Genomic DNA, 21136 nt, shown 5'->3' on the forward strand with positions numbered 1-21136 from the left:
ACTACTTCAAACTTACATCCTGGAAATTGCTGACTGAATCTAAGCTTGACTTACCCAAATGATCCAAAATATGACTGTTATTATTTTAAAATTGAGGCATAAATTACATATAGTAATACATATAGTGAAATGAACAGATCTAAAAATATTTTTTTAAAAAAATTCAATTGCTGGACTCATGGGTGGGTGGCTCAGCAGTTGAGCGTCTGCCTTCAGCTCATGGGATCCAGGATAGAGCCCTGGATGAGGCTCCCTGTGGAAACCCTGCTTCTCCCTCAGCCTATGTCTCTGCCTCTCTGTCTCTCATGAATAAATAAATCTTTAAAAAATAATAAAAATTCAATTGCAACTTATTTTTTTAAACTTTAATTTTTTTTTAAAGTAACCTATAAACCCAGTGTGAGCTTGAACTCATGACCTTGAGATCAAGAGTCACATACTATACTGCCTGCCAGCCAGCCAGCCACCTCCAGATAACTTATAGTTTGATAAGCATATGTATCCTTGTTACCTATCAAGATATAAAACTAAAAATATATATATATATATAAAATATTTTCATTACCTCAGAAGGTTCATTTATGGCCCTCACAATCAACCCCTCCTTCTCCCCCAAGCTAGTTTTTTCACCATAGATTAGTTTCAACTGTTTCAGAATTTCACATAAGTGGAATTATATTCTTTTGTGTCTAGTTTCCTTAACTCAGCATAATGATTTTGCGTTGCATTCATATAGTTCATTTCTTTGTATAGCTAAGCAATATTCCAATAGTTTGCATATACCACAATCTATCCATTCATCTATTAATGGATATTTAGGTTATTTCCAGTTTTAGGTTATTTTGAATTAATCTGCCATATTCTTGGACAAGTCTTTATGTATATACACTTGCATTTCTCCTTGGTAGTCACCAGAAATGGAATTGCTGAGTTAGGAGTTCAACTTTATAATAAATCGCCCAACAGTTTTCTAATGTGGTTGTGTCATTTTATACTCCCACTGGCAATGAATGAGCAATCTAGTTGCCAAAAATGCTTGTTAGCATATGATGTTATCTCTTTAATTTTAACCATTGTTAGGTGTGTAATGGTATTGTAACTGAACATAGTGAGTTCCCTCTTTGCTAAGTTACAGAAAGGATCTATGCCAAGTGGAGTTGTCCACAAAGCAAAATTTTATTTGCAACATATAAGGAAGTCACAGGGAATAACTTTCAAAGCGGTGAGTCCCCAAGCAAGGATGAATGGCTTCCTTTTATTTAGGGTTAGGATGAATATTTAGAAGGGAGCCTGGTCATTGAATGTAGAGGCAGGCATAAAGTCACACATGTACCTTAAGGAAACATGCCTGTATGTACATGATATAGTGAGTGAATGAGGCTTGTCTTCCCCCCTTCTTGGGTGGAGATTTTATGCTGTTATATTATATAATAATAAAGTATTATAATGAGGGAAAGGTAAACTGTTGGTGACTTCACAGGCCATTTCCTTGTCCATCTGTGCAGGTGTGAGCCAGAGTTTGAGTTCAAATTGCTCATGTGATACTCAGGAGAACCCTGCCCAGTCAGACATTATTGCTTGAGGGGTAGTTTAAGTTTCCATCACAGGGTGGATGTTTCGCTCCTCTGGTCTTTTGCCTGAGTTGAGGTAAGCTGGAAAGAAGAGCTTAAGGAAAAATGTGGGACAAAGGTCGGTGGGCATGAGTACAAGTCTTAGGGTCTGGCTGGTAACAGTATTTTAAGTTCGTGAGAGACAGAGAGAAGCAGAGACATAGGCAGAGGGAGAAGTGGATTCCCTGTGGGGAAGCCTGATGCGGGACTTGATCCCAGAACCCCCGGATCATGACTTGAGCAAAAGGCAGAGGCTCAACCACTGAGCCACCCAGGTGCTCCTCAATATGATTTTAGTTTGCATTTCCCAAATGTTGAACTTTTTCTTATATGATTATTAACCATTCTTACATCTTTGTGAAGTATCTGTTGAAAATGTGTCCATTTTTAAAATGGTGTTTAAAAATTATTAAGTTGTAGTGTTGTTGATATCTGACCTCTGTTCTTCTGGAGCCAAACTATAACACAAGGACAGTGTGGAATAGAGTAACAACAGTTTTATTGTCTTGTCAGGCAAAAGAAGCTGCAGCAGGCTTTCAAAAACTGCAAGCCCCCCTGGAGAAAGGGGCTGGGGGCTTTACAGGGGAACAGATGAGCTAGCCAGTTTTCACAGGAATTAGGTTTGTGTGGCCAGCCTCTGTAGTTGGTACTGCAATCAGGGTGGTACTGTGATCCCTTGCAGAAGGGAGGAGGGAGGTTTGTGGGAGAGAGGGAAAAGGTTACTCTGTTTATTTTATTTTTAAAGTTTTGTTTGTTTTTTTTTTAATTTTTATTTATTTATGATAGTCACAGAGAGAGAGAGAGGCAGAGACACAGGCAGAGGGAGAAGCAGGCTCCATGCACCGGGAGCCCGATGTGGGACTCGATCCCGGGTCTCCAGGATCGCGCCCTGGGCCAAAGGCAGGTGCCAAACCGCTGCGCCACCCAGGGATCCCGGTTACTCTGTTTAAATTCAAGTTTTGCTGAAGCATTAGTCCAGCCTTTTGATTTTTGTTCAACTTTATGCTTTAAAATTTTAATTTTTTTAAAGACTTTATTTCAGAGAGAGAGAGAGAGAGGAGGGAGGGGCAGAGGAAGAGGGAGAGAAACTCAAGCATACAACAGCTGAGGGCTGAGACCCTGAGCTGAAACCAACCGGACCAACCAGGTGCCCATTATGCATTTTTAAGATAAGTTATTTATTTATTTAAATAATCTCTACCCCCAACCTGGGGCTGAATTCACAACCTGGAAATCAAGAGTCACATGCTTCACCAACTGAGCCAGCCAGGTGTCCTTCAACTTTATGCTTTTGAGCAATTTCAGTAGGGTTCTTTAAATATTCTATTAACTCCTTTTTGGATATATGTATAAAGGTTTTTTTCCCCTCAGTCTGTGATTTGCTTATTTATTTTCTTAATATTGTTTATTGATGGATACAAGTTTTTAATTTTGATAAAATTTATCAATTTTTAAAAATTGCATAGTTTCCATTATTTATAGACCTTCCACATGTTTTGTAGAGTTTACTATGTGCTATGTGCTTGAAGTGTCTGGAATAAAGGGTTAAGTTTTTTTTTTTTTTTTTCCTTAGCTCTATCTAAATGGTATTTCGTTGTTGTTGTTCTTAAGTTGTTACAGAGCCATAGTCCAGAACAATGGTTCAAAATTTAACTGAGCATGTTCACTGTCCTTAAAATTGTTAAAAATAAGATTGCTGGGCTCCATTCCCATAGAATGATTTTGTTTCGGGTTTGGTGATACAGGCAGGTTTGCAAATTATTCATCTAGAAGTCCTTGATGCTTGGCCTAACTTAAAGCTACTCCACCTACAATTTTCTGTCAGACGGAAGCATAATGTTAATAGAAATGACCTGCTGCATTTTAATTGGTGCTGTTACCACCAGTGTCTTTTACTGTTCTTCGAAATAGTTAATTAGAAGATACTAGGCAGGGAACCCCTGGGTGGTTAAGCGCCTGCCTTTGGCCCAGGGTGTCATCCTGGAGTCCCGGAATCGAGTCCCACATCAGGCTCCCTGCATGGAGCCTGCTTCAGTCTCTGCCCGCGCCCAACCCCCCCGTTTCTCTCTCTGTGTCTCTCATGAATAAATAAATACAATCTTAAAAAAAAAAAAAAAGGAAGAAGATACTAGGCAGAAAAGCACTGAAAATCTTTACCAAGACTCTGTTGCAGTAAGGCATAACTGAATAAAATATTTCAGCACTCAATTGCAAGATCTGTGTGGTTTCCAACTGTGAGTCTTGCTTTTCTTCTGCAAGAAAATTGCAACAAGTCTTCACAGCAAGTTTTTTTGTTTGTTTCTTTGTTTCTTCTTCTTTTTTTTAAAAATTGGTTCTCCTAATGGTTTTGCTAATAGACCCTAACTTGGCATGCAATTAAACATAAAACTTCTCATTGGGTATTTTCAAGACTGCCAGGGGGAATCAGCTGCCAGTTTACTGCAATGTGGAAAACTGCATGAGATTCTGGGATTGGAATCAAAATGCTAATTTAAAAGGTCGAGTGAAGCTGGGGCTCACGTTTTTGCGTGCCTGCGCTCTCTTCAGGCAGAACAAAGACCCAGGCAAAAGAGGCAGAGGCTGAGGCTCATCCCAAATCTGTTTTCCCGAGGTAATTCTGGAATCATGCCTGAAATGCCGGAGGACATGGAACAGGTAAGAGCTAGCTATTCAAGAAATGAAGCATTCTGGAGTTAGTTTCTTTAAAACGCATCCCAGTGAATGGTAAAAACCAAAAGGGTGAGTGAAAAAGAGAAAAAGGAAAAAGAAGCGGGCGTCATTCATTTCTTTAAAACACGTAACTTTGGGAAATGGAAGAATCAGCCAACTTTAATTATTGACCTGAGAACCAGGCTTTGAAGAGCTCAGCTAAGTCTCATTAGTTGACAAAAAAAAAAATAAAATGCAAAACAGAACAGCTGTTTCTTTTACCGGATTAAATGCAACGGTGTCGGTGAAGGTTCAGTATAAGTAAGGATTTTATCTATAATTGTGTGCTCCAGCCTTTCTTTGTCTTAGCAAGAATTGAATCGCTAACCTAACTTTAGCTCCAGGCTACTCTCTTTAAATTCATAGATTTAGCCACCACAGGCACTTGGATTTTGTCTGTACGACAGTGGCATTTTTGTTCACGGAGAAACTTTCATTTTTAAAGAGAATGATTAAAACCTGTGCAAGAACACAGTATGTCTCTCGAACTAGACTCAAGTTTTACCTGGGACGTGTCAACCCAGATTCTCAAAGGGCAAAAAAAACTCTTGTTCCTAACTCTGGACAAGGCTTCTCTGAAAAATCAAAAAAAAAAAAAAAAAGCAAATGCATGTGCTTAACTGTTGGCACTGGATACTTAAAAAAAAATTTTTTTTTTTAAACCAGAAGGATCCGGTTGCATCAACGCGGCGCATCTAGAAATTAACAACCACAAAATCCAACTTTTAAAGAAAAGGATTAGTGGGATCTTGAATTTGCCTCCCCTTCCCACCCTCTTTGTCTGCAGATTATGAGTGTTTTGCGCTGGGCCAGTCCTCTCAAGGACTCTCTGAATAATGCGAAACTCGATGAACAGGAACAGCTCGGGTAAAAATTAAATTCCAAAAAAAAAAAAAAAAAAAAAATCGGAGAGTGCGAGGCCTCAGGCTCTCCTCCCCCCATCCCCGGGCCAAAGAAAGATTGTTTACTCGGGTAAGGAAACGAGTTCTTGTTGGGGGTTGGGTAGAAAGGAGACTCCGGGGCTCAGACAAAGGAAAACTTTTCCAAAAGGCTGCTTAGTCTTTAGCTCTAAAATAAGCAAAAAGGGATTATAAAAACAAGGCCTTTGAGGAGAAGCCCCCGCCCCCCCCCCCCCCCCCCGCCGGCGGCCAGGCGCGTGGGCGGCCTCGCGGTCTGGCTGGTGCCCCCCGCCCGAGGGAAGCGCGCGCGCCCGGGCCGCGCGGACGCCGCTGGTGGGAGCTGGGAGGGAGCCCAGCCGCCCCGGGTCCGTTTCCACCCTGGGGGTGGGGGTGCGGGTGGGGGTCGGGGGGCGTGCAGCTGATTCGTTACTTTTAAGAAGCCGGACGCGCGGGGAAGGCAGGCTGGCGTGCCTCGGCCCCTCGGCTTCCGCGGTGTTTGCCGGCGGCTGCGGAGGCCCGGCCCGCCCCGGGGCTCGAGTGGGGCCTGGACTCCCCCGATCCACCCGCGACAGCGCCCGGTCCCTGGCGCGGCTCCCGCAGAGCCTCGTGCTGCGTCTATGGGTAAAGTCCGGGAACCTGTGAACTTCATAAGGCGGCCCCGGGGCCCTCCTCCCCCGAACCCCTCGCTTTTTATTTTGGACTAGGTTAAAAATAGTTTCCACTTATTTGGAATTTCACACGTACCACTTTAGAACATCCCAGGAAGACAAACGGGTTGTTGAGGTGTCCGAGACTCACCGACACTTGCATTTTTATTCTTTGCCTTTCTAACTCTCTGGACCAAAACAAAACAACTAAACAAACCAAAAACCCCCCACAAAACCCCACTCCTGTAGCTGCAGGGACAGATGTCTGCTGTCCTCCCCCCCTGGCTTTGAAATATCTGCTCTCACTTAATGTATTACAAGCCCGGTTCATTGTTACGTGCTGCGCAGTCTGCAAGCTTGAAAAGCCGGGCGATTCGGTCCAGAACAAAGGCAAAGAGAAAACAAAGTACACAAGATAACCCCTCCCAAACCCGAAACTTGTGCTCACTGCGAAGGGCCAAGGCCTTGGTTTGGCGTATCCCTTTAAGAGTTGGCGAGTGGGCGGGGAGCGTACTGGACGCGCCCGCCCCCTTTTGGGGGGCATCGGCTGAGCGTGGCCAATCAACGGGCGCGGCCTTGGCGGCGGAAGCCGGAAGCGGGGAGCGGGGGCCGGGCCCGGAGCTGGGGAGGCGGGCCCAGGGCGACGGAGCTGCGGCCCTCGGCGATCCCGGGCTGGAGGAAGTGGCGGTCGCTGCGGCGGCGGCGGCGCGAAGACGGCGGGCATGGTGGGGCGGGAGAACGAGCTCTCCATCCACTTTGTCCCCGGGAGCTGCCGGCTGGTGGAGGTGAGGCAGTCGGCCCTGGGGTCTCGTGGAAGCTGGGAGTGCAGAGGGGGACGGTCCAGGTCGTGCGGGCTCGCGTGCTTTACCCTGCGCATCCCGCAGGAATGCGAGCCCGGCCCGGAGTCGCCCCAGCACCCCCTTCCGAGCTCCGGGGGGAGAGGGCGGCGCCACCGAGTTTGTTTACCTCCGTGCACACCCGCCGGTATTTGCGCTTCCAGTTCTGCGGCAGGAAACGAGTAGGTCTGGTTTCACTCCGGTGTCTTCTCCTCCCCCTGCCGTTAACGAAGAGGGGCTCTTGGGAGCTCTTTCGGTTTTGCTTTATCTCTCTGAATTTCCCTCTTTCATGCTTTGTTTGTATCTTTTGATCTTACCCGTTCTTGCCCCTGAGGAAGAATGGGAAAGTGGTTTTTCGGAAATAGCAGTTTTGGAGATGACAACTTCCTGAACTCTTAGTTCGGTGCAGGGCACTGTGTATGCACTTTGCATGCGTTATTTAATCGTCGTAACTATAAGATACTGTTTTGCTCCATTTTACAGGTGAGAAAATTGAGGCTTACGGAGGGAGTCCTTCGCCCAAGTTCAGGAGTCTTTTTCACTTTGCCAGGTTTCAGAGCCGCTGTGGAGGTTACATAAAGGAAGGTGGTTACTGTGGGAGAGCTAGAGCTATCGCAGACCTCCCCCCTCCTCCATTCTTGTATTTCATTCCAGGCCTCCCAGCATTCAATCCACTGAATATATCTAGCAGTGGGGAAAAGAATGCCTAGACCGATATGTCTTACCGGGAATAAGATATGGGAGATGGCTGGTTTTGATCATGCAGAATTTTTGTGCTTCCAAGATAGAGTGTATTTAGTGTTTCTAATCAGTTTGGGGTTTGGGGGATAAAGTTAGGCTAGATGGGCTATTTAAACTTCTGTATTGTTCCTGTGTGCCCTCAAAAATACTGAGTGCATAATGTTGCATATTGTTTACATATATACATATATATATATATACATGCATGGGTGTGTGTAAAGCTTAATCTTTTTACAGTAATTCAGTGAACTAATGAAAATAGGTTTTCATGATTCCCTTCACTAAAAACTATACATCCTTAATCTTTTTTTAAAAAAAGATTTATTATAATTTATTTATTTACTTATTTTAAAGATTTTATGTATTTATTCATGAGAGACAGAGAAAGGCAGAGACATAGAGGGAGAAGCAGACTTTCCCTGGGGAGCTTGATGCAGGACTCGATGCAAGGACCCGGGGATCATGACCTGAGCCAAAGGCAGACGCTCAACCACTGAGCAATGGGGTGCCCCTGATTTTTTTTTTTTAATTTTAAAATAATCTCTACACCCGACATGGGGCTCAAACTCACAGCTCTGGGATCAAGAGTCACATGCTGTACAGACTGACCTAAGATTTAGGTCCCCAACCCAAATCTTGGCATGTTTTTTGATGCTCTGTCAAAACGTGTAGAATTAAAATCCACTTGTGAGAATGAATTTCACAATGACTTACAACTTATATTGGAGAAGGCAACTGTAGTGATACCTGTTAAGACTTGTAGAGGGCAGCCTGGGTGGCTCAGAGGTTTAGCGCCACCTTCAGCCCAGGGCCTGATCCTGGGGTCCTAGGATCAAGTCCCACCTCAGGCTCCCTGCACAGAGCCTGCTTTTCCCTCTGCCTGTGTCTCTGCGCCTCTTTCTCTCTCTCTTTCTATCTCTCTTTCTATCTCTCTGTCTCTCATTAATAAATAAATAAAATCTTAAAAAAAAAGACTGTCTTGTAGAATACCAATAGGTGACAGTAGCAGTTAGACCAGTGTCACTAGGTTATCATAGCATCTTGAGTCCAGTGATTACTACTCAGAGATGCCTCCAGGGGAATGTAGAATGAGGATCAATTAAATAAATGAATAGGAAACTGCCAAATTTAGGTTCTAAAAATAGCAAAGTATTGTATTTAACCACTAAAATTTAAGAAGATCTCTATTTAGATGTTAGTGATGTCTCATTTTTTTTTCTAGGACATTTTTAGTAGAAGTTAATGCATGTGTGCTAAAGTACAAATCACTGTCCCAAAGTAGTGTTTGACCATTTTGAAAGAGCCATTTATTACATTACCTATAGTTTGGAATCATTTGATTAGGTAGCCTAATAAAAGTAGTAAGTCTACATTTATTTTTATGTGTTTAATTTTTCAGGAATTCTTTTGGTGTCTATAAATCTGGTCACTTGGGGTTCTGTACTTCTAAGAGTTTATGTAATTAGAGTCAAATGCGTTCAGAGTAATTTAAAGTGACAGAAATTAAGGAAGTAGATTTTTCAAGCAATAGAAATTAAGGAAGTAGATTTTTCAAGCAGAAAATATTTTCGGCTCTTTATTGTGATTTGGGTTAACTACAGCTTCTTATTCATTCTGAGTTCCTTGAAGTGCATGAACACTCCTATGTTTTGTAGGACTAAAATATTTTATGGAGTAACAGTCCAAAGTAATTTTTTAGGATAATGTTTCTTTTCTTTTAAACATTAAAAAAACAAAAACAAAAACTGTGCACTTTTGAAAAGCTTCAGGTGGATTTCTGTTTATATATAGAAAGTAAAAAATAGATATTTTTGTTTGGCATTTTTAAATTTCAGAATGAGGCATATTTTATTTGCCAAGCACCAAAAAATTTGCAATCCAAGTGAAAAAAAATCTTGTCTTGGCTCCTATAGTGGTGACAGAAGGTGCTCATTGAGTCTCTGGAGAGAACTCTGTGAAAAGAGGAAAAATTAAGTAAATAAAGTTCCTTTCACTCTTTTCAGACTCAGTCCCCTCTGTGTTAAGGATAATATGGAAAATGTTAGAATTGTAGAGCTGTAAAGTTGCAAGAGCCGTAGTCATCTTGTCCAAATGCCTCATTTTACTAATGAGGAATTAGATCAATTGAGATTTCAATAACTTCTCAATACCACATTTTGTGGCAGAACAGTTAAATTTTAATCATTATGAAATCAAATAGAAGGTCCAAGGATAAAGACACAACTCAGTATGTATTTGGCTAGACCACAGAAGCTAGAAACAAAAGAAACAAGTTCTGGGCCCAGCCTTTTCCCTGTACTGTGGGTAAAGCCTTTAACATCTCTTGGGCTTCAGATTGCTCAGTTTGGAAATATTTGCCTTGCATGTCCAACAAGGCTATTATGATTGGAAGGTAGGCTTACATAACACTCGATAGTTTTGAAATATAAGATTGTGCAGTATCATTTCCGTTTTAGAAAATGCTTGCACTTCAGATCTCTGCTCTTTTAATAAAGAAAATTTTTGAGCATTGACATCTAACCACTGAGTACCATGGACTATTACATATTTTCTTCTAGAGACCTTACAAATTACCCCAGAGTATGAGGATTTAAGGTTAATTTTTTCTATGCAATCTCATCCTTTTTTATTTATTCATTTTATTTTTTAAAGGTTTTATTTATTCATGAGGGATCACAGAGAGAGTCAGAGACGCAGGCAGAAGGAGAAGCAGGTTCCTCACAGGGAGTCCGATGGGACTCAATCCCAGGACCCTGGGATCACGCCCTGAGCCAAAGGCGGATACTCAACCGCTGAGCCACCCAGGTGTCCCAACCTCATCCTTTTTTGAAGTTAAACATATTAAATTCCCTGAGAGCCTTGCTATCCTTGTAATTTAATACTATATTTCATCAAGTCTAAGACGTACTTGATTATAAGATAATCTGGGCTCTGATTTTAGGATGCACTAAAAAAGCAAGACATTGCCAGACTATGACAGTAATAAGATGCATCTCTATTTCATACATTTAACAGGGATGTTAAAATGAGGAAAAAGTGTGCTTCACAGAATCAGTGAAATATGCAGGGATCTGAATTCACTGTTCAGTAACCTTTGTGGAATACAGAATACTTTTTCCTTGACTTTTCTTTTCCTTTTTTAATGGGAGAAGAGGGAAGGAAAGATCATGTCACTTTTAGAAAGGTAGATGATAATTTTTTGGCGTCTTTGAATAAGATAAATATATCTTTAAGAAAAACCTTGGACTTTCCCTAGAGTTCAAGATTACACTTCTTCTCAAAGGACAGTTCCCAAATCACCATCTTCAGCACATTCCTGGGGACTTGTTAGAAATGCAAATTACCAGGATTTATCCCGGATGTACAGAATCTGAAAGCCTTGTGCATGATTCTTAAACAGAGTGAAGCCTGAGAACTACCAACTAAGAACTGTTATATATTTTTTTGCTTCTTTAATGTGAAGTAATAAAAAGTGAGAAACTGAGAAGAAATCAAATCATAGCTCTTGCATAATATTTTCTCAGGGATCTTTATGGGACTTATCCTGTATAAATTGTTTTCTGATTGTATCTACTAGACTTGGCTGTTTTCTCTTCTTTCCAAATCAGTCTTTGTAGAGCTGTTTTTTTGCCAAAACCCAAAGAAAATATTTTGCTGGCTGAAATTCTTGTTTTCATAGATCAGTTGGCTTAGAGCCAAGTTGTACAACAGAGAGCCTTGATGAATTTCCTTCAACTTTTAAAATATTTGGAATTGGTGAACTAAGGAAAAAATACCTTCCATAGTTTACCATTATGCTTTATTTTTAAAAATATTTTATTTATTTATTTTAGAGCAAGAGAGTGCATGTGCAAGAGAGGAGAGAGAGAGGGACAGCCCAACTCCTGAACAGAAACCAAGAGTTGAATGCCTAACCAACTGAGCCATGCAGGTGTCCCTACCCCTTTATGCTGTTTCAGCCCTTTCATTTCTGATTTTTCCTGTGGTAGGGATACCTAATTTCAGTGGCTTTTTTTTTTTTAGACGTATTTATTTATTTCAGAGAGAGAGAGAGAGAATGCACATGCTCGCTCATACTAGGTGGAGGGGCAAGGAAAGAGGGAGAGAGACTCTCAAGCACACTCCCTGCTGACAGGGCTCAGTGTCACAACTCTGAGATCAGGACTTGAACTAAAACCAAGAGTTGGAGGCCAGACTGCACCACATAGGCACTCTACCCTCATGGTGGCTTTCTTGTAAAAAAAAATGCATAGCGCTAAATTTTTCTGCTGAACTAAGGGCTAACAAAGAAAGATCTTTAGTTATTGTATGCTTGTTTAAAATTTTTTACAGCTCAGAATAGGTGACTATAAACGCTTGAAATAAAAAGATCTCGAATTGTTAAAATGTAATATATATATATATATTTAAAGTAGGTTCCACACCAATTTGGGCTTGAACTCATGACCCTGAGATCAAGAGTCACTTGCTGTACAGACTCAGCCAGCCAATTACTCCAAATAAAACTTTTTGTTGGTGGCTTTTAAATAATAAATGTTGATTTTATTCAAGAGTCTGGGAAATTTAGTGTTACCCATCTTGGGAATAAGGGAAGTTTTTAAACTGCTTTGGAAACAGAACTTGTTTTCTAAATAGAAGTTCCTTTTAGTTTCATTTTGTAAGGAACTTTTTCTTTTTCACATAAGAACACAAATCAGTTTAAAATATTCTAGTTTCCTTTTTTCGCCTACCCTCTGTGTTAGTTTTTTCTTCTTTTTTCCCTCCCTACTCTGTGTTTTAATTGGCCTATTAGGTTAAATTTAGGGTTAACTCAGGAACATTTACCGGTTTGGAATATTATTACTATAAGGATCACATTTATTTATCCTCCACGTAAATTCCTGTGAAATCTAAATCCTGTAACTAAGACCTATCAAAATATGATAAATCACTGAGATTTGAAAGAAAACTTGGCAATCACAAACTGAAGATCAAAATTGTCAACTTGTGAGTTTGTTGGTAGAACACAGCCAGATAGGCCATAAGAAATTCATAAGCTTCAAACTAGTTGTATGTTTTTATAAATTAGAGAGCATAATTAAAATTGCTATTTAGGGGCGCGTGGGTGGCTCAGTGGTTGAGCTTCTGTTTTTGGCTTTGGTCCTGATCCTGGGGTCCTGGGATTGAGTTCTACATCACACTCCCTGCAAGGAGCCTGCTTCTTCCTCTACCTATGTCTCTGTTTCTTGTGAATAAATAAATAAAACCTTAAAAATAAAAATAAAATTGCTGTTTATTCATTTGGACATCATTGATCATTAAAGTAAGATTCTTCCATTATTAACAGGAAATCAGAGCACCTGGCTAGCTCAGTCAATTGGAGCATATGACTCTTGATCTTGGGATTGTAAGTTCTAGCCCCATGTTGGGTATAGAGTTTACTTAAAAAATAAAATCTTTTTTTAAAAAAAATCTAAATCTGTTTGACTAGGTATATCCTTATAGTATCATCTTAGGTTCTTTTTCATGAGTAGGATTAATAAAACTTTTTCTTAAATGATACAATTATTGATACAGTTTGATCTTTGTTCTAACTTATGAATTGTCTGATAGATCTAGGATATGAAGCAAACTACTTAAACTTTAAGTATTTGGTGAACAATGATAGTGCTAACTTTGTGGAGAGAATATTTTCAAAATAAGTAACCCTTTCCCTCCCCCCCCCCCCCACTTCACCTTTTAGGAGGACGTTAACCTCCCTAATAGGCGGGTTCTGATTACTGGTGCCACTGGGCTTCTTGGCAGAGCTGTGTATAAAGAATTTAAGCAGAATAATTGGCATGCCTTTGGCTGTGGTTTTAGAAGAGCAAGACCAAAATTTGAACAGGTTAATCTTTTGGATTCTGAAGCGGTTCATCACATTATTCATGATTTTCAGGTATGTTTATTTTAACACATATGAAAACTATATTAAGAATTGTCTGGATGATTTAGAAAATGTTCTTGCTTTCAAGGGAGTTACTATACTTAAGCTTTCACCATTAAGCAACAACAGTACACAGTTGACCCTTGAACAGTGCGGGGTTTAGGAGTGCTGACTCCTGCACAGTTGAACATCTATGTATAACTTTTTACTTCCCCACAATAACTGCTAATAGCCTACTGTTGACTGGAAGCCTTAGCAATAAAATATATAGTTGATAAACACATATTATGTATATGTGTTATGTACTGTATTCTTAACAATAAAGTAAGCTAGGAGAAAGAAAATGTTACTGAGAAAACATTTATGGTATTATACTTATTAAAAAATAATTGGAGCTTTAGAGACAGTACATACATGGACTTATGCAGTTCAAACCCATGTTCTATGGTCAACCGTATAGTGCACTTTTTTTCTGGTAAGCATGGCCAAGTATATGCAGTCCTTAAAAAGATTAGGTTGAAACAAAGATTGGCAAACCTTGGAAATATGAAGCATTTTATAAAAAGCTTATATTTGTGAGGTACTTTTGTTAAGTATTACTTTCTGTGCAAATGCCTTTTTAATATTATCTGTAATCCTTACAACACTGCAAAATAGGTATTATCATTTCCATCTTAGAGATGACAGAGGCTCAGAGAGGTTAAATAATTTGTTGATCGTTGCCACAGAAGAGTTACTGAAAAATTTAGATTCTGTTCTACCTGTGTCTGATCAAATTGAGAGTTAAAGTTCTTTTCAAAACTATGGTCCAGGAGATACCTGCATCAGAATCAGTTGGGGAACTTATTCTTTAGGTCTCACTCCCAGAGATTTTAATTCAATAAGTCTGTGGTGGGGCCCAGGACATTTTAAGGTGTGTCCTAGATTATGTACATTCAAGTTTTATTTATTTATTTATTTTTTAAAGATTTTATTTATTCATGAGAGACACACAGAGAGAGGCAGAGACATAGGCAGAGAAAAGCAGGCTCCTTGAGGGGAGCCCAGGACGAGACTTGATCCTGGGACTCTGGGACCCTGCCTTGGGCTAGAGGCAGACGTTCAACCACTGAGCCACCCAGGCGTCTCACATTCAAGTTTTAAAACAACTCTTAAGATGATGCCTTCTCAAAACAGTTATTAAGGAAGGAGATAGTTTGGTATGTTTGTACATTAGTCCTGCCTATCCATTGTTTTACCAAATCTTCGCCTTTATTCATCTTCTCTGGGAAGTAGATGCCCCTTCTCTACCAAGGACTCTGCATTTCTTTATCTTTAATTAAAAAAAAAAAAAATTTTTTTTTTCAAAGTAAGCTCTAGGCCCAACATGATGCTTAAAATCACGACCCCAAGATCAAGAATCGCATGGTCTGCTGACTGAGCCAGCCATGTGCCCCCATTCTTCTATCTTGATGTCTGACAAACTGTACTGAAACAGTCTCTTTACCTGTCCTTCTTTTCCAGTAGATTATGAAATCCTTGCTCCTTGCACAGTGCTTAGCATATAGCATTCAGGCATACTAAATGCTCAACTGGGAATATAGTTTTTATGGATAGTTGACGTTCTTTAAGTGACTGGCCTAAGAGATTTGAATTTATTAATTTAATTTGAAATTGGTATTCTCCTTTTAACATAGATTTATTAGGTATTTAGGTCATATTACATAAATATTAGCTCTTTCTCCCATCGAAATTAGAGGACATTAGCTTACTTTGGTAGAGAAGTAGTAGTTGACGCTGAGTTTGTCTGGTTTTGCCTAGGGATTACTAAATTGCTCTTTCAGCGCCTACATTTATTTTAAGGAAGTTTGAAACTTGGAAAAGGGAAGCATGACAAAACTATTAACAGCAATTCTTGAAAAAAAATTACAGTAATTCTGTAGTTGAAGGAATGTTGATTTAACAAGCATATTTTTATGAATTGGGTTACTGTTGGAAGGCTGTGGCTCCCCTGTTTTATTCCTTTTGGGTTAAAAATACATCAATGTTTAACTTCCAGCCCCATGTTATAGTACATTGTGCAGCAGAGAGAAGGCCAGATGTTGTAGAAAATCAGCCAGATGCTGCTTCTCAACTTAACGTGGATGCTTCTGGGAATTTAGCAAAGGAAGCAGGTAATGATGACTTTATAAAATTTTCATAAAATATTAAATAATTGCTGAGTTTATAATGATTAAAGTTTTCTAGATGGCTTATAAGAGATTTGTTTGTGTATGACGAAGAAGCTATTATAAATGCCAGTACAGAGTAATGTTCTGCAATAATTTAATAGATTATGTCTATTTTTCTTTTATGTCTATCTTTTTTTAGCTTTAATTGGAGCATTTCTAATCTACATTAGCTCCGATTACGTATTTGATGGAACAAATCCACCTTATAGAGAGGAAGACGTACCAAGTCCCTTAAATCTGTATGGCAAAACAAAATTAGAAGGCGAAAAGGCTGTCCTAGAGAACAATTTAGGTAAGACACAATTTCTTTAGCCCCTGACTATTTTGATTGTTTTGAGGGTTTATGTGTGTGTATATATAACATTGCTATACATAAAATACATAGAGAATATAGAAGTATGTAAAAATATATTTTAAAAAATATATAAAATATACTTTTTAAATTTTGGAAAAACTAGTCAAGGAGCATAAATCATTGGAGAAAATTAGAGAATATAGTTAATAAAAAAGAAAAATAAGAATTTTAGATACCATGAAGAATTTATGAATCCTTCCAGACTTTTTCCAGTATCAGTGTATACATGAATGTCCTTGTATAGGGGCACCTAGCTGGTTCAGTCATTAGAGCATGTGACTTTTAATCTTGGGGTTGTGAGCTCAAGCCCCACATTGGGTATAGAGCTTACATTAAGAAAAATGTTACTGTATAAAGAAAAAAACTTACAGTATAAATATTTGTAATCTACTTTCAAAAAACAGATTAGTATCATTTCTCCTAGATTGAGGAATTATTATTATTATTATTATTATTATTATTATTATTTTAAAGATTTTATTATTTGAAAGAGAGCACACACAAGCAGGGGGGAAAGGCAGAGGGAAAGGAAGAAGCAGACTCCTTGCTGAGCAGGGAACCCAACCTGGGCTTGATCCCAGGACCCTGGTCATGATCCCAGGACCCAAGCCAAAGGCAGACGCTTAACTGACAGAACCACCCAGATGCCCCTTTAGTATGGTTTTCAAATTTCTTTTCTTTTCTTTTCAAGATAGCTCCCGAGAGGGAGAGGCTGGGGGCCAGGGGCAGAGGGAGATAGAGAATCTCAAGCAGGCTTCACACCCAGCACAGAGCCCAACATAGGGCTTGATCTCACAACCCTGAGGTCATGATGAGTTGAAACCAAATGTCATACAGTTAACCAGCTGAGCCACCCAGGTGCCCCAGTTTTTAAATTTCTATTGGTATGGCTCTTCTTTTCTCCTATGTATACATACACGTACATGTGTGCTGAATATAAAAATTATACCCTCATTGAAAAAAATCAAAAAGAAAATTGTAAAGAGCAGTTCTTTTATAATGCTGCCTCCAAGAAGCACCAGATGTGGTTAGGTATGAAAGCATTTTTTTTGTGAATTTCTAAAAACAGTGGGTTTGGTTTTATAACCTGGTCCCCCCATATCTGTATTTCAATACATATTGAGTCATTTCTGGGTTATCTTTTTACTATCAGTGGCTGCATAGTACTTGATTTAATGATTCCTTGTACTGCCTTAGACTTACAGACTCTTTGAGAAGCATCTCCTAGTATAGGTACCATACTGACAGGCATTTAGCTTTCCACATGTTTTTTGTTTTTTGTATTAGAAATCATCCGGCAGGAATCATCCTTGAGTACATATCTATACATGGTTATCCAATATGTTAATTTAATTAAAAAGTGGTTTGTTAATTTTCAGTTTAAGTGTTATTATTCAAAGTCTGTTGTAACTGCTCAGTAGGGACCAACATAAAATCTAAATACCTCATAATTCCTTAATCAATGGTTTCAAGAATTATGTGGTAAAACACTCATATAACTTTTATTATAGATTCACCACTTGTTAATGTTTTGCCATGTGTCTTGTGTGTATGTGTGTATATTTTTTTTTCCAAACTCGTTGGGAATTGTCTGAAATTCACTGCAAAATACTTCACTATGCTACTTACCTTTTCTTCTTCTTCTTTTTTTTTTTTTTTTTTAAGATTTTATTTATTTATTCATGAGAGACAGAGAGAAGGCCCAGACATAGGCAGAGGGAGAAGCAGGCTTCTCGCAGGGAGCCCAATGTGGGACTTGATCCTGGAACTCTGGGATCACGCCCTGAGCTGAAGGCAGACGCTCAACCACAGCCACCCAGTCATCCCTTCTTCTTCTTCTTCTTCTTCTTTTTTTTTTTTAAAGATTTATTTATTTATTTGAGGGAGTGGAGGAGCAAAGGAAGTGCATCTTAAGCAGACTCCCCACTGAGCACAGAGCCCAACACGGGGCTGAGATCATGACCTGAGCTAAAACCAAGAGTCGGACATTCAGCTGACTGAACCAGTCAGGCACCCCTATGCTATTTATCCTCTAACAAGAATGTTCTTTACATAATTACAGTGTAGTTATCATACTCAGGAAATTTAACATTAATATTCATGTTATACTATATCATCTATGTAGGAATTTTCCCACCTGTCCCAATAATGCCTTCATTGCATTTTATTTTTTAATCTAGGATCTAGTCAAGGATCATTCACTGCATTTAGTTGTCATGATCAGTTTAATTTCATTAATATGATTGTTAAGAATAGTATTATAAAAATACCCCAAATGAACAGAGAACTTTAAAAATATTGAGTACAATATTTGTTAAAAGGGTATTATTATAGATGAACTGTGTCATTTTGGAATATTGCTAGTTTCTAAAACAGGATTGTTTAAATCCACATGCTTTCATTTTATATCAAGATTTAACCAGGCAGCTTTAAAAAATTACTTGTTTTTATTAATTCCTAGGAGCTGCTGTTTTGAGAATTCCTGTTCTGTATGGAGAAGTTGAAAAGCTTGAAGAAAGTGCTGTGACTGTTATGTTTGATAAAGTGCAGTTCAGTAACAAGTCAGCTAACATGGACCACTGGCAGCAGAGGTTCCCCACACATGTAAAAGATGTAGCCACTGTGTGTCGTCAGTTAGCAGAGAAGAGAATGCTGGTGAGAATCTTTGGAAGAAGAGTTCCTAACTTCCATCAACAAGTGAAAGTCCAAGTGTTTTTGTTTTCTTTATTATTATATATAATACATATTACATATAGTAATATGAATTAGTTTTTATTTAAAACCTTTTTAAAATTACAAGCAGAGCAAACAAAAGTAGTTTGCAGATAGTAGGCTATATTTATATATAGTAAAAATATTTTGCTCCTATGTTTGAATTTTTTTTTCTCATGTACTGTAGTCTTGTCATTCTTTTATTGCAAGATGACTAAAGTCTTGTATTTTTTTCTTTGGATGACAAAATAATGTCTTTAAGAAGTTGTTCTGTTTAAGATTAATGTATGCCAATGAAGAATCTCCAAAGGAATTTATAACTTCAGCCATTTTAAGAATGATTTGTAATTTTCTTTTTAGATATTTGAATAGGAGTTAATTTCAGACATTTGAAAAATTGGCAACTAAATAGAATATTCACACAAAGATGAAAGACTGATTTATTTTTGAATGTTAGTAATAGTTTGTCTATAGTTTTTTAACACATAAAAATTTGTACTTTAAATATGTGCTCTGTAACTATTTAAGGATGTTATGCCTAACTAGTTCATCCTGCAAAATGGTTCCATTAAGTTTTGGTTTTAGCTTAGGATAATTAGAAATACTCATTAAATTGGCCTATGTTTCCATAAAAATCTGTGATCATTCTCAGGTTTCCTTCTAAATAAAATTGGAACCATTAATATTTTTATTTAAAAAAAATTCTTAAGGCTAAATCCTAGAAATTGCTTCTCATGTTTAGCGGGGTATATTTATAATAATTTGATTTTAGACATCTCATGGGAACATTCCAAAAAGGAGGGATGCATTTTAATTCCTCGACCTTTTAAATTAGCTTTTTTATCCAGCCTGTCAAGCCACTCAACTCAAAACATTGAAACTATTTTGAATTTTTATATCCTTATTAGGATCCATCAATTAAAGGAACCTTTCACTGGTCTGGCAATGAACAGATGACTAAGTATGAAATGGCATGTGCAATTGCAGATGCCTTCAACCTCCCCAGCAGTCATTTACGACCTGTAAGTACACGGCATTTAAAACCTTCTCACTTGGTGAAAGCCCAGATCTGTCACTCTAGTATGTATTATTGATAACATTTTTCTTGTTGCTTTGCAAATTTTGGCTAACTTCATTTTTTGGTACTAATGAAAGTGAACTTTGTAAGTTGGAAGTTTATATTGTTTATCTCTAAATTATCGTGTACAAGGAAGCCCATGAGTATTGGTGAAGTTTATAGGAAAAGTGTCTTGATTATTTGTTTGTGTATTTTTCTGGGATCCAAATCATTTTTAGTAAGGGCAAGGGAAATAGAGAATATGAAACTGCAAAATAGGTTTTTCTTTTTTTTAATTGTTTTTATTTTTCTTTAAAGATTACTGACAGTCCTGTCTTAGGAGCGCAGCGTCCAAGAAATGCTCAGCTTGACTGCACCAAATTAGAGACCTTGGGCATTGGCCAGAGAACACCATTTCGAATTGGAATCAAAGAATCTCTCTGGCCATTCCTCATTGACAAGAGATGGAGACAAACGGTTTTTCATTAGTGTATGTGCAGGGTTTTTTTTTTTTTTTTTTTAATTGAGAAGTATATAGTAAGTGGCACTTTTTAAAGAAAAAAGGAAATAGTTTTGTATGAGTGCTCTTTAATTGTGACTCATGATCTTTCAGGTAAATGATGCTCTTGCACTAGTGAAATTGTCTAAAGAAACTGAGGGTGATAATGCCTCATTTGACATAATGATTTTTCTTTTTATCATTCTGTTCTGGCTTCACTTTGTTTGAGTATAGTAAATTATGATTCTTAAATACTTACGAGCCAGGATGAGACAGATCTACTGTAGACTTTTTCTTGGATGAAATGCATTGTTCATTCCTATAACCTCCATTTTCAGGACTTTGCAACTGTTGACCTTTTTATGTTTTAAAGTGAGTTAAGTAGTATGAAAATCATTGGTGTTCATTATTTGCATTGCTTGAGCTCTGATCAAAATGTTTGAAGAAAGAAACTTTATTTTTGCAACTTACGTGCAGTTTTTAAGCTTGAGATATTTCAACATGTTATGTATATTGGAACTCCTGTAGCTTGATGCCTCCTGCTTTTGTAGCAGTGTATGGTGAGCACTTGACAGAGAGAGTATGTGTGTATGTGTATGTATTTTTTTAATATGTGTAAAACTGTCCTTTTCACTCCATGTCACTAAGTGATATTTCATATCTGTGGTTATACTAATAATGATGGGCCTTGTAAGTCTTTTGGCCATTCAAGAATAATAATAAATATATACTGCTGGCATGGTAATGCTTAGTTTTCTTTTATTTACGTTTTAAATGTAAGGACCAAACATCTAAACTCACTGTTATTTTGTTGCTTTAATTTTTAAAAATTACATTCTTATGTAACATCTGATGGTATAAGAAAATATAGTTGGTATCTATTGAGATTTAAATAATAAAATGAATCCTGGTAAACTCACCACTTGAGACCTAGAATGTTATAGATATTGTATCTA

The 21136-nt window shown here is 38.3% G+C and overlaps 1 protein-coding gene across 5 annotated transcripts; it reads left to right on the forward strand.

The window, feature by feature from the left end:
• Nucleotides 1-1515: 1515 nt before the first annotated feature.
• MAT2B (methionine adenosyltransferase 2B) lies at nt 1516-20925 on the forward strand. Of its 5 annotated transcripts, XM_041747916.1 has the most exons (8): nt 1516-1647; nt 4158-4265; nt 13165-13359; nt 15386-15500; nt 15697-15849; nt 18374-18567; nt 19533-19646; nt 20000-20925. In XM_041747916.1, exons 2-8 carry the CDS (start codon nt 4236-4238, stop codon nt 20168-20170), a joined length of 972 nt encoding a protein of 323 aa, XP_041603850.1. In that variant the 5' UTR covers nt 1516-1647; nt 4158-4235; the 3' UTR covers nt 20171-20925. The 5 variants fall into 5 exon arrangements, with proteins under 5 accessions (XP_041603850.1, XP_041603849.1, XP_041603851.1 ...); XM_041747915.1 differs by lacking the exon at nt 1516-1647 and having other exon boundaries at nt 4124-4265; XM_041747914.1 differs by lacking the exons at nt 1516-1647; nt 4158-4265 and adding an exon at nt 6462-6650.
• The last annotated feature ends 211 nt before the right edge of the window (nt 20926-21136 follow it).

This window comes from Vulpes lagopus, chromosome 3 (genome assembly GCF_018345385.1).
Source record: "Vulpes lagopus strain Blue_001 chromosome 3, ASM1834538v1, whole genome shotgun sequence".
Taxonomy (NCBI): domain Eukaryota; kingdom Metazoa; phylum Chordata; class Mammalia; order Carnivora; family Canidae; genus Vulpes; species Vulpes lagopus.